General features: G+C 47.0%; 2 protein-coding genes and 1 non-coding gene across 3 annotated transcripts; 2 read left to right on the forward strand and 1 right to left on the reverse strand.

The window, feature by feature from the left end:
• The first annotated feature begins 1067 nt into the window (after window positions 1-1067).
• On the forward strand, window positions 1068-1139 carry Trnag-ucc (transfer RNA glycine (anticodon UCC)). Its single transcript has one exon. It is a non-coding gene; the product is annotated as a tRNA-Gly (tRNA).
• Window positions 1140-4590: 3451 nt separating this feature from the next.
• LOC135827737 (uncharacterized) lies at window positions 4591-7209 on the forward strand. Its single transcript, XM_065340187.1, has 2 exons — window positions 4591-5143; window positions 5502-7209. Exons 1-2 carry the CDS (start codon window positions 4790-4792, stop codon window positions 7101-7103), a joined length of 1956 nt encoding a protein of 651 aa, XP_065196259.1. The 5' UTR covers window positions 4591-4789; the 3' UTR covers window positions 7104-7209.
• A 1063-nt stretch (window positions 7210-8272) lies between these two features.
• LOC135827155 (uncharacterized) lies at window positions 8273-10018 on the reverse strand. The gene has a single exon (XM_065339682.1). The coding sequence runs from the start codon at window positions 10016-10018 to the stop codon at window positions 8273-8275; it is 1746 nt and encodes a 581-aa protein (XP_065195754.1).
• Between the last annotated feature and the right edge of the window lie 3079 nt (window positions 10019-13097).

Genomic DNA, 13097 nt, shown 5'->3' on the forward strand with positions numbered 1-13097 from the left:
GATGCGGAACCAGTTACTGTAAAACCTTCAACTAAAGACCACCGTGACCAGCGACCAACCTGGTACTACAGACCACCGTGACCAGCGACCAGCCCGGTACTACAGCCCACTTCGCCATGCACGTAGATCTACGGTCTCACATCATGGTTGTGTGGTGCAAACCTCTAGCTGAGGACCACCTGCCACTAAAGACCGCTTTCCGCTCTGGCCCCAAGGGGTGGTCTTTAGTTACAGGTTGTACTGTACAGAGGTGGTCAAGATCTCCTGTTTCACAGAGCACAGCTGCCACACTGAGCATAGAGGATGCGGTGCTCAGCTTCTCTCACTGGTTGCCTTTGCCTCCACAAAGTGTTGTCCAGTGTCACTTCAGTTGTCCTCTTTCCCTGAGTATTAGCAGGGCTGTGTTTGCTAGTAAATAAAAAATATATAAAACCAAGTCAGATACGCAACCCCAGATACGCAATCTCAGATCGCCAATCCCAGATCATTCTACTCACTGTGGGTGGACATAGTCTTCATTCACACTGATGACAAACAAATCCACCATCATTTTATTCTGATGTTTGGACGGCCAATGCTATAACCCACGTTGCCAACCACGTACCACGCAGGACCTAGGCCCTGTCAAAGAAATGACTGGTACGGAGGTCTGCGGCAACAGTACTCCGTAGAACACCAAGACAACAAAAACCTAGTCATAATATTAGATCGGATGGTGAGCCAATTAAATTATTGTGAAAAAAAAGAAGGACAAAGTGTTACGAGTTATGATGGATGAACTGTCCACCAAAGTAACCAGATCTTATCCAGTCAGCGAGTGCGACAAAATGGCACAAAACTGACAAGGAGTACTGAGACATTCGGCGATCTGACACCAATATTAGGTACGACTATACGACTATTAGGTACGACCATATTCCTGAACTTAGAAGTTGAGACTTCGGCGGTATTAGTGGTGAAGTTGGTTGTTCCAACGAGGAACGCACGCTTCCTGCCGAACCCTGTGAGTAGACATATCAAAAGCATCCTCTTCCTAGCATGGAGGTGACAGGCTGTGCTGTGGACATGCGTTGCTGGTGTAATGGTTAGCATAGTTGCCTTCCAAGCAGTTGATCCGGGTTCGATTCCCGGGCGACGCACACTCCTTTTTTTTCTCCCCATTTTTTCTTCCCATTGTGAATTTCAGCACCACAGTACTACAGTACAGCTCAATGAGATCCGATCGAGTCACTCAAGTACGCGCCGGGCGTTGCGTGGCCCCAGACCTGGGAACACTGGGCTGCGAAATGAATGGTGCAATGCGCAAACTTGACTCACGCGATCGGATATCATTGAGCAGGACTGTACCACATTGTAGTATACCAGTGGTATACTTGGTATACGGAACACGCGTATTTTTGGGACAGAAGGATATAAAAAAATTGTTGCTTCCAACGTGGACTTGAAGTAAGTTTGGTGACTTAACTCTCGGCTTTTATTTCCTATATTGACCGCGTACTCAGTCAATATTACTGAGATACGTACCACTCTCACCTTCAACCATCTGCCGTTTGTTGTTGTTGTTGTTTTTGTTGTTGTGCTTATATTTATAGTCGTTCAACCAAACAGGCAAGAAATCGCATTCCTGCCTCCTTGCAACAAGGCTGACATCCCAAGATTCACTTTCTAAATTTCAGCACCAACTTCGCTTGCACGTGAAATTTTTTAAATTTGACTATAGTGGTATATATCCCTAGGCCCTGGACATTGAATATCGAATGGTTTTATTTCGAACAACGTAGCCCTGTTTTTATTGCTCATTAGAATCAACTCGTAAAAACTCCAAGTCAATCTCCCATTGACACAAACCTCGTTTATTGAACATAATCATATCCTATCCAATAAAAACAGTTCATAAAAACAGTTCATAAAAACAGCTTTTTAGGATCGGACCCAGTCCGCATAACCAAGAGAGCTAGCTCCCTTGGCTGCTGTTGGAATATGCAAGAATGGGCCTTCCAGATAAGGTCTAACAAGGAGCAGTGGCTATAGTTATGAAATGAACACCGGTAACCATGGAGACAGACCACACTCTCATTATAGATACTGGTTATAAATAGACCGAATAAGGAAAATGATCTGATAGCCTATGAAGACTAAAAGAAATTGAACCAATGACAACAAATACTCGTCCAGCACACGGGTTGTCATAGCAACACAAATAACAGCTGTCCGCTAATTTTGTTGTTGGAGATTGAGTAGGAGTTTTTACTGGTTGATTCTAAATACAATAAATGCTCCGGCCTTGGGTTTATGACCAATAGGGACCTCGGTTTTTATAATAGTTTTTATTGGTCATAAACCCTCGGCCTCCTCATTTATTGTATACTTATGATTATGTAGCATAATAACAAGAGTACGGGGGGTTATGTACTCTTGATAATAATTATACAGGGAGGTTTTTTTTTTTTTTTTTTACTGTGATAAAGCCTCTTGTACGGGCAAAAGCAACACAATGATGAGAAACCAGGGTATGATAGGAAGATAATATTAAAAATACTACACAGGTGTGGAAAATATGTCTCCGGAATGGCGAGAGTCACACTAAAACACAAATGGTTTTAGATCCGGCTTTCAACCACTGCCAGCTCCCTGAGCTCGTTAGCTGGACGATGGTATGCCGACCGAGACCCACGGACACACATGACAGCGGACCGGAGCAGCGCGAAAGACAGCCTGCAGCGCACATATGCAACATTATACAGGGAGTCGTCATGTACATGTAGATATACATGTACGGCAGGGAGTCGTCAAATACCGACTCCCTGCCGTACATGTACATGTACATGTACGGCAGGGAGTCGTCAAATGGAGTAATTATACTAAAAATGTTTGGCACCTATGATCAGGGGATGGCCCACGCCTGGTAAAAAAGTAAGTAATTAAAAAAAATTAAAAATAAGAGTCGTCAAATACCGACTCCCTGATGTACGGGTTAGTGATTTTGTTTTGTTTTTGTTTTTTTTGCTAGTACATGTAGTCAAAGAACTTTATTGAACACCCACGATAATGTGATCGGAAAGATGATTGAAGGAAAATCCAAAGTCAAACGCAGGCAATTATTAGCAGTCACTACTATCAAAGCAGATCATTATTTGCAATAGCGCAACTTTACGGGTTACTGAATGCCCCCCCCCCCCCCCGCCCCAGCTAACCAGGGGTCTCGCTTTTCATGTCCAGAAGGTTTTTTCGACTTGCTGTGCTGGAACACCAAGTACTTTTAAAAGTGTGAACTGTTACCTCCTTTTTAAAATATTTCACAGCGTGGTACTTCAGCGACTCGCTAGGATTTAAACATGATTGTAATAGGATGCTGCGATATCAGCGGTAATTAATTTTGTGACGACAGTGGCTGCTCCAACGTGCAACAGTCACGCCCGGCGTTTTTTTACGCACACCCTCCATATCATATTTAAAATGTTTTTCAAAAATAATCTTCGACCAGTATGTACATATATATGTATGACTACTTTTATTTAGTAAAATAAATAAAATAATAATAATACTAGTATAGAACAATTCACTTTGTCTTCGGGGTGAGACATGGGAAATATATTGCTGTGCCGGGTTGCGAGCCCGCTATCTTTTTTTTTTAAAGACCTTCACTCAGTTCTGGTAGGCCGGAAATCCGAGAACTGGGACTTGTTTCAGGTCAGTGTTGAAGGAAGCACGTGTGTGACGATGATAGTTCAAGACATGCACAGGCAGATGTCGCTGGTGTTTGGTTTTATTTAAATTCACAGTGACCGAACGAGCAGAGGCCGGCGCTCGATAACAAGGAAGAGAATGGAAGTGTCAAATAGTACTGGGAGGAAATCCAGCATACAATTCTAGAATAATGGGAGAAGAATAGGGGGGGGGGGGTCGAGTAGGATGGACGATGCGAGCTCCGATACAGAGGGGCATACGGGTACACTCAGTAGAAAAATACTTCAGAGATTTTGGAGGGAATCAGCTAGTCAAGTGCTCTGCAAAACAGCGGGTAGATCTACCATTTGGACAATGCGAGCTCTGATGCTACAGAGGGGCATAGATTAAGTAGAGAAAAGTATTTCAAAAGACTTTGAAGAAATAATCTAGTGGCATGCAAGACAGTTGGTAACATTTGTAGAAAAATCTGATAGAAAAGTCTGATAGAAAAGTCTGATAGAAAAGTCTGATAGAAAAGTCTGATAGAAAAGTCTGATAGAAAGGTCTGATAGAAAAGTCTGATAGAAAAGTCTGATAGAAAATCTGATAGAAAGGTCTGATAGAAAAATCTGATCGAAAGGTCTGATAGAAAAGTCTGATAGAAAACTCTGATAGAAAAATCTGATAGAAAAATCTGGTAGAAAGGTTTGATAGAAAAATCTGATAGAAAAGTCTGATAGAAAAGTCTGATAGAAAATCTGATAGAAAATCTGATAGAAAGGTCTGATAGAAAAGTCTGATAGAAAAGTCTGATAGAAAGGTCTGATAGAAAAATCTGATAGAAAGGTCTGATAGAAAAATCTGATAGAAAAGTCTGATAGAAAAGTCTGATGTAAATGTTCGCATAATAGACCCTTTGCATATGCGGCCAAAAAGGCTGCGTTTTGTACGCCACGCGTCATACCCATGACTCACCATTGTCACGTGCACGGTGTTTCTTCAAAATGGGACATGTCGTGAACATGGTGAAGGAGATTGAATGTTTGGCAATTGAGAATGCCACTTTGACGTCCATATTTTCACTTTCATCGTGCTCTACCACTGGTCTGTATTGATTGTTATGATGGACACGGAGCCTGTAGTCTCATCTGACCCACTGCAGCCAGTAGTTACCCCCAAGTTATCTGTGTATGCCGAGAAATTGGATTCCATTGGGAAGAAACGATATGAAGAGAAATTGTCTTTGCTTTCTGGATTCGACCCAATGCTGGGCATTCCTCGTGGTGCGAAACCTGTTGAGCCGTGTGTGGAAATGTCTGACCTTATGTCCTACTTGGTCCATGAAACGAGTTTCTGCTCCAAAAAGCAGTTTAAAGCAAAGAAGGGCCTTGACGCATATAACCAGTTCGTATCAGGTTGGGTGAAGGAAGTGAAGTCGTTCGAGTGCTGCGGGAAACATGTCACTGTAGCACGGGTAAGAGTTTTGTTCATCACAATAAATAATCACTCTTCATCGGTAACACTAGTATGGCAGAACTGACAAAACTGAATCTGCTGAGTTGGCTATTTACTCCTGATTAGTATGTGTGTATGAAAGTGGTTCAAATTTTGAACTTATAGGGGAATAATTGATAAACAAATTTCAGCACATGTACTAGATGCGCCACTTACTGTGCCATGAGATTGTGACTTGACGTAGTACTTACTATACCCTTCTTGCGGACATGTCCAGGGCTATATTTCTCAGTATGCATATGTACAAATTATTCCAAATTGTTGGTGAGTGATGAACGTGCATTCCATGTGTTCCATGTGCTCCATGTCTCTCACAGGTCCGTCACTCACAAAGGTTCAGCGAAACACCACTACACTGTTGGCTTATCACAGACCCCGATGGTGTTGTCTGCTGTGCGCACTGCAACTGTATGGCAGGCTTGGGAGAAACGTGCACACATGTTGCTGCTACTCTGTTTTTCCTGGAGGCTGTTCATGGGCATAAGGAACCCGCCGCGACCGTAACTGGAGTGCCATGCCAGTGGAAGGTCCCAACCTTTCAGAAGGAAATGGAGTATGCCAGGGTAGCAGACATTGATTTCTCGTCGCCTCAGCAGAGGCAGGAAGCACTTGATCGAGATGTGTCACCTCCCCCAAGCCCAAAGCGCCTCTGTGTGAAGCTACCCTCAGACGCCGAGAAGAAGTGCTTCTATAAGACCCTTGCGTCCCTGAAAACGAAGCCCGCCGTCCTGTCCGTCATCAAGCCTTTCCTATCAGGTTATGTACCAGCATCAACTTCACCCACCCTCCCGAAGCCACTGAATAGCCTTTATCAAGAGGAATGCCTCGCTATGAGCCATGAGCAGCTTCTTGATGTGTGTGCACAGAGTAATGTGGACATAAGCGAGAGGGAAGTGGCAGCTGTTGAGACAGCTACAAGGATGCAATCTGGCAGCAGAGTGTGGTTTGAACAAAGAGCCGGCCGTGTGACGGCTTCCCGAATGTATGATATATGTCACACATCTGCGCAGTCTCCATCCAGGAGCCTCATCCAGGCTATATGCTACCCCGATCCTCTGCCAAAGGGTGCTCCCTCTACACGCTGGGGACAAGAACACGAAGGCCCTGCACGGGAGCGGTACACTGCTATGATATCTGCCAATCACATGAATTTCGAGGTGTCTGATTCTGGTTTAGTCATCAGCAAGGAGCTGCCATTCATCGCTGCCTCACCGGATGGCATTGTCCAATGTGATTGTTGTGGATCCGGTCTGGTGGAGGTGAAGTGCCCTTATACTCATCGGGGGACTCCATTGGATTCGGCTTCCCAGGACAAGAAGTTTTGCCTGGAAATGGTTGGGAGCAAGTTACAGCTCAAGCGGACTCACGCTTATTATTTGCAAATCCAGACCCAGCTGTATGTTACGGGAGCAGATTTCTGTGATTTGTGTTTGTGCCTCTTCTCTGAGGATGGCAAGAATGATTTACATGTTGAACGCATCTACCCGGACTGTGATGCCTGGAAGGACTTCATTACAAAGGCGAAGAAGTTCTTCTTTGGGTGCATCTTGCCAGAGCTCGTTGGGAAATGGTATACGTCCAAGGGTGCTCGTCTTAGTATTGGCACTACCATGGGCCCTCAACAACCACCACCAATGTTGTCGCCTGCCAGAGAAGCCACATCTTCCTCGACAGTCCAAATGACGACGCAAAGCCTCTCTCTTCAGTCAGCTGCGAGCATCGCCCAAGTCCAGTATCCGATGGCGTCGAGTCTGGCACTTCATTCGCCGTCAATGGTGAAGGCCTGCTGCAAGAGTGGATGCTCCTATTCTTTAGATCTTCGTCCTTGCCGCTGTGGTCACCACTTTCATCATATATGTACGACTGATGAGGATGGAAAGCTGTGTGCTTGCTGTTATACAGCGTACCCCTTTTTATAGTCATTGACGTATTCGTCATTTTGTGTTATTTATGGTGGTAGTGCCACTCATTAACCACTATAGTTTCCCTTGCCACTGGAAATGACCTTAGCATATATAGCTCGCGTGTGTGTGTGTGTGTGTGCGCGCGCGCGCGTGTGTGTGTGTGTGTGTGCACATGTGTGTGTGTGTACGTGCGTGTGTGCCTGTACGCACAATGAACGAACAGCTTTTCGCTATCATTGCTGTTGCAATGGGCAAGTAACGGGTGTGTGTATGTGTTTATGAAGAAGGATTCCGGTTGTATACCCCAGTGACACAGTACTCTCTTGGCTCCCTGGCCCCTAACTACTGTACTGCGGGCATGACCATTACAAGTTAGTCTAGTAGGATGTTTTTGTTTATAACCTGAGAATGTGGAGAGCATGAACGCGAATGTTTTCTGATTTTCTGAATTTCTTTGCTAAATTTGATTTCTTCTTTGCCTGCCTGACGTACGAGTAGTAGTTTTGTACAAGTATCTCTCCACATCTGCTAATATTAGTCCGTAAAAGCGGCATCCTTCCTTGGCTGTTCCCCAGTCCAATACAATACCACTACCTCACAAAGCATTGTGTTTGCTTGTCTCAACCATGCAGGGAGTGAAAATATATCCCATGCTCTGCTTGCTGTATATTGAAGTCAAGCGAGAAGTAGGTATTGCTGCATGCTAAGAAGCCCCTGGTGTATTGTCACAAGCTAACAATACAGCGGATATAGGGACAAGATTTTGAGGCCCGGAGGCATGTCGTTGTAACCAATGTTGTCTGTACATGTATGTGGGACACAAGACGAGTAAATCGTTATAAATTTTTTCAAACTGTATCTACGGGACTGCATGGCAGCTCTCAGATTGCGGGATAAGATCAGAAGATACAAGCAACAGAGGAAAAAGCCCACAGCCAACATGTTCGGTGTCTCCGCTGTCACCGTGAACAAATCAAGTGAAGCGAAAAAAGATCATGATATGGCAGTGTCATTACAATAGAGGTAACTTGCAAATCTGGAAACTGTAAAAAGGACAACTGTGATTTCAGCAACAACAAAACACACACACACACTCTACAGCCATCACGTTCGGGCTCTCCACCGTCTCCGTGGACAAGTCAAGTGAAGTCGAAACGGGTCATCGGCGCAGGCAACAGGTGTAGTCACTCGAAAGGCACAACCGAATCACAGAGATTGGTCAGGGCACAACATACAGGAATGATACGGCAAATCAAAGGTCGGTCATCTCCAGAGCGACTACGCAGGAAATCAATCGGCAGTATTCCTCGCAAAATAGAATATTTCTTGCGGAGATTCCCAATAACTCGTTCGACGTGGATGCGCACGTTTGCGATGCTGCGGGTGGTATGCACATCATCGGCCGACAGTTGCTTCTTACCCCTTGTGAACGCTGGGATGTGGAGCTTGGCTCCCTGCACGGCAACTAGCTCCTGGATGTCAAAGCCACGGTCTGCAAGGACAATGTCTCCAGGTAAAAGGTTTGACAAGAACTGAGAGTGCTGGGTTAGATACTTGTCACTGACGCGCCCGCCCCACGGCTCGGAGATGAAGGAGATGACACCTTGCGGGGTGATCCCAATCAGCACTTTAATTGTGTTATGTTGTTTGTAGTTCGACCATGTCTGGGCACGGGTGTACAAGTTTGAAGGCCTGTCTATGAACACTTCGAAGCAGTCGATGATTGATGACACTTTCACGCCAAACGCCTCCCTGAAACAAACTGGTGTTGTCGCTTGTAGCTCCTCCCTCCCTGGCCAGACAACCAAATGTGATAGTCGACGGTCCATGGCTGTATACCATTTGGTAAGAATGCGGGAAATGGTGCCAGCCGATACACCCATCCGATGGCCCAGGGCTTGTAATGATGAGTCCAACCGTAACTTCACAAGGGCAACAACCATCTCTTGAAACGGGGACAAGGCACAGCCAAATGAGTCTGGCATTCCCTCACGCACATGCTCGTACACAGCCAGTAACATCTCGAAGGTTGGCAAACCCGTAAAGAACCGCACATCGCTATCATTTTGCAACTTGGCTTGCGTGAACGGCGCGTGACTGGCCAATTTGCCTTCAAGCACCTTGTATTCCGCTGTCAGCTTGGTCAGCCTATCTTGCAAGCCCTTGTTCTCTGTAGATAGCCTGGCCAGCTGCACCTGGACGTCCAAGTTGTTGGAGCTAGCCGTTGGAGCATGGAGGGAAGAAGGTGAGAAGGTGGCTTCCGTTAAAGATTGAAAGGCAAATGTTATATCATCACCAGATAACAACGTCCCCACGCATTTGTCATTGGTGTCCTTACTGCCTTCTTCAGAAAAGTCTAGCTCTTGAACCAGCTGGCCAGGTGGAAAATTGGATAAATCCATGCTCTCCTCCACAAGGACGTCACTCTCATCATCAACATCATGTGGCGGTGACAGATCCAAAGCAGCAGGCCCAGCATCAGGTGATGGTGGTGGTTGTAACGAGGCAACGCCAACATCACACAGATGTGGCGGATCATTGACATCCAATGAAGCTGCAGCCTCTGAATGGGCCTCCTCCACTCTCTGTCTGGCTTTGCGACAGGCATAACGCTCCACTACCTGCTCCTCACTCGCCTTCCTTTTGCCAGGACCAGGCAAATTCTTCGAAGGAACCCAATCTGGGTTTGTTTTGTCCCAGAGTTCAGAAGGGCGGCCGGAAATGAAATGATCGCTGCAAACACGAGCATCATCCAATGTCTTCCCAACTAGGTCTGCTCTGGCTATCGCTGCAATCCACAGCCGTCGCCTCTCCTTGACCAGTTCGATGTCAGCACTTTTCGTTTTCGAGTTCACATTGGGAAGAGAAAACCTCTTGATTTTATCTCGACCCGTCCGCTTCGTACAGCGGGCAATAGAACATATACCCATCACCACAATGGACACAGACTACAGAAATGCAAAAAGCGGACTGCTTGGCAAGGAACAAGCGCAAGAAGAAGGGGAAGAAAACTCTAATATCAATTTGAAAACAATAATAATTTATTATAATCGAGGATGGGACATGTCCCAAGTTGCTTCCAACCTAGCACGGGTCCCTGACGTCATGATAATGATGACATAATGCGTACGCTGTGCAAAGGGTCTATACATGTACTAGGGCAGCAAAATATGCTGCCCCAGTACATGCTGGCTTGACCTCGGAATTCCAGATACAGTAGCAGGCAAGCAGAGAGACCTGACAGGCCAGTTGAAAGCCATCACGGCGACATCTGGACGGACTAGGCAAAGTACAGATATGAGAGGAGTTTTGAGGTAGTAAGAGGCCGGGGAGAAAGACAAACAGTCGCAGACTGACTGGCGCAGACAGTCATACAGAGACACTGGCAAACAGATATATGCAGAATAGAATGGATAGATCCGGCAGCTATTTCCGAAATTGCAAAAGGAGATGTGACATTCGCGTCGCCGCGAGGGTCATCGTAACAACCCAATCGTGGACTGAGATGAGCAGAATCGAGGTTGAACATTCGAGGCAGCTAGGTATCCGATCTTCCAGAGCATGATGCCACTCATCGGGTCATGCAGGTCATCAGTCACGGATGTCAACACCTAGAGGTGGGCTTCCTCTTTGCTTTGCGGCGTTCCTGCGCTTGTACGTCTTCCACGCCATTACAGCACACGCGACAAGAATAAGGCACGCGCCCGCTACAACTCCGGCGACCAGCAATGCACCATTTCCACCACTGCTGCCTTTGTTCGCGCTCTTGCCGTTGTATTGGTTGAAGAAGTGGACGGCGCCGTTGTTGTTGTTGTTGTTGTTTCTGCTGTTGGCGGTGGTCATGTTGGCTGTGTCGTCTATGGCGGATGCGGCGAGTGTGTCATTGGGACTGCCAGAACCGCTAGCGCCGCTGGCGTCGTCTGCGCTAGCGGTTGCATTGGCGTTGCCGCTGCTGTTGCTGCTGCTGTTGGTGTTGTAGTTGTTGTTGCTGCTGCTGTTGCTGCCATGACCGATACTGCCGAAGCTGTTGGTGCTACTGCTGCCGCTACTACTGCTGGTGATGGTGGTGGTGGTGGTGGTGGTATGACCTCTGGTGCCAGTGGCGTGCACCGAGTCTTGAAAGGGGGGTTTCTAGAGTTGGTAAAAAAATTCTGGAGACCCACTGTATAATTATGTATTTTGTGCACATGAGCATCCCCCGAACATCCCGTCGGAGTTAACGGCGAGGGCTAGGGAGGAGGCTAGGGGGGGGGGGGGGGGACTCAAGATCAGGGGTGCAGGGAACCAATGAACACTGGTGCTGATGAGATGTGGGGCTCGTCCGACTGCTATCATCAGAATCATGCCGGCACAAACGCGTCTGAGAGGGCAACCAGGTACAGGCGTAGAAAGGACAGAAATAAGAGTAATGAGGAATGGAGGGAGGGGACGATGTTACATGGAAATGTTGGTACATGTATGACCGGTAGCAGGATAAAACGGGTTACCTTTTACATACCAGCACTTCAAAAAGTATTTGCAAAGAGGTTGCAAAGGTCAATGCACTCATTATACAATCACATGTTTGTCAAACCCGTAAAAGTTTGATAGGCCTAGCCGCCTAGGCTACATGTATACACTACAGTCTATAAGTATAACACTATGTCTATGGTACTTCACTAGTCCACTCCATGCAGGCATGTTTGTTACATCAAAACACTGCTTACATTCGACGTATTTTTCTTTCTGTTCTTATGACGAAGTTTTCGGCATGTATTGGCAATGTTCCACATGATTTCAATAAAGAGTTATGGACCTTGCTTCGATGGAAGCTCGCGGGAGAAAAGCGAAGCCCCGCGTCCTTGAGTCGCGGCCCGAGCAGCGCTTCGTTCTGAAGCAGCTCAAGTGGATCATGGACGCACATTTTTACGTCTTCCAGTCGACAACGTTTTTGACGAACATCTCTGCTGCGCACATGAGCGAGAACGAAAGGCTGTCATCTTGATTTGAGTCAACAGTTTGGAAGGAGATATCGTCAATCATATCCTTGAACTGACTTGCATCGCGCGTGCTTGACTCAAATTTCGAGGCAAAACGGATTTCTTGAACGTCATCGCCAATCCAGGAGCGAACCAGAGCTAGCCTAGAGATCGATCTCTCTGTGGCTACTCTCCACTGAAGAAAGAGAGAATAATGTATTTTGAACTGCATGCAAAGCAACTCTCTCTCTCTCACTTCGAAATAAGGACATAGTCACTGTACTGTAAACTGCCCGTCGATCGACGTGTATGCAGAATAACCAATCCAGTACGAGCGTAGGCACGCTTTTCCTTTGGCAAGATTGCCCGAAAAAAGGTGGTTTCCAGACACCAAAAAACTCATACGGTGCACGCGCCTGGGTGCTGCTGCTACTGCTGGTGGTGGTGGTGGTGGTGGTGGTGGTGGTGGTGGGACCTCTGGTGCTGCTGCTACTGCTACTGGTGGTGGTGAGACCTCTGGTGCTGCTGCTACTGCTGGTGCTGCTACTGCTGGTGGTGGTGCTGCTACTGCTGCTGCTGCCGCCGGGGCCTCTGGTGCTGCTGCTGGGGCCTCTGGTGCTGCTGCTGGGGCCTCTGGTGCTGCTGCTGCTGCCGCCGCCAACGTTCCTGTTGCTGCTGGTGCTGCTGCCACTGCCGGTGTTGCCACTGCTGGTGCTGCTGCCACTGCCGGTGTTGCCACTGCTGGTGCTGCTGCCACTGCCGGTGTTGCCACTGCTGGTGCTGCTGCTGGTGCTGCTGGCCGGCGAGACGTGAAATACCGGAGGCGCTGCGGGAGATGAAGCAGTTGAACATAGACATGCACAGACATGCACAGACACACACACACAAACACACACACACACACATACACACGCACACACGCACGCACACACACATACACACACACACACACACACACACACACACATACACACACACACACACGCACGCACGCACACACATACACACACAGACACACACACAAACACACACAAATACACACCTCAGACCT

Source organism: Sycon ciliatum, chromosome 11 (assembly GCF_964019385.1).
Source record: "Sycon ciliatum chromosome 11, ocSycCili1.1, whole genome shotgun sequence".
NCBI lineage: Eukaryota > Metazoa > Porifera > Calcarea > Leucosolenida > Sycettidae > Sycon > Sycon ciliatum.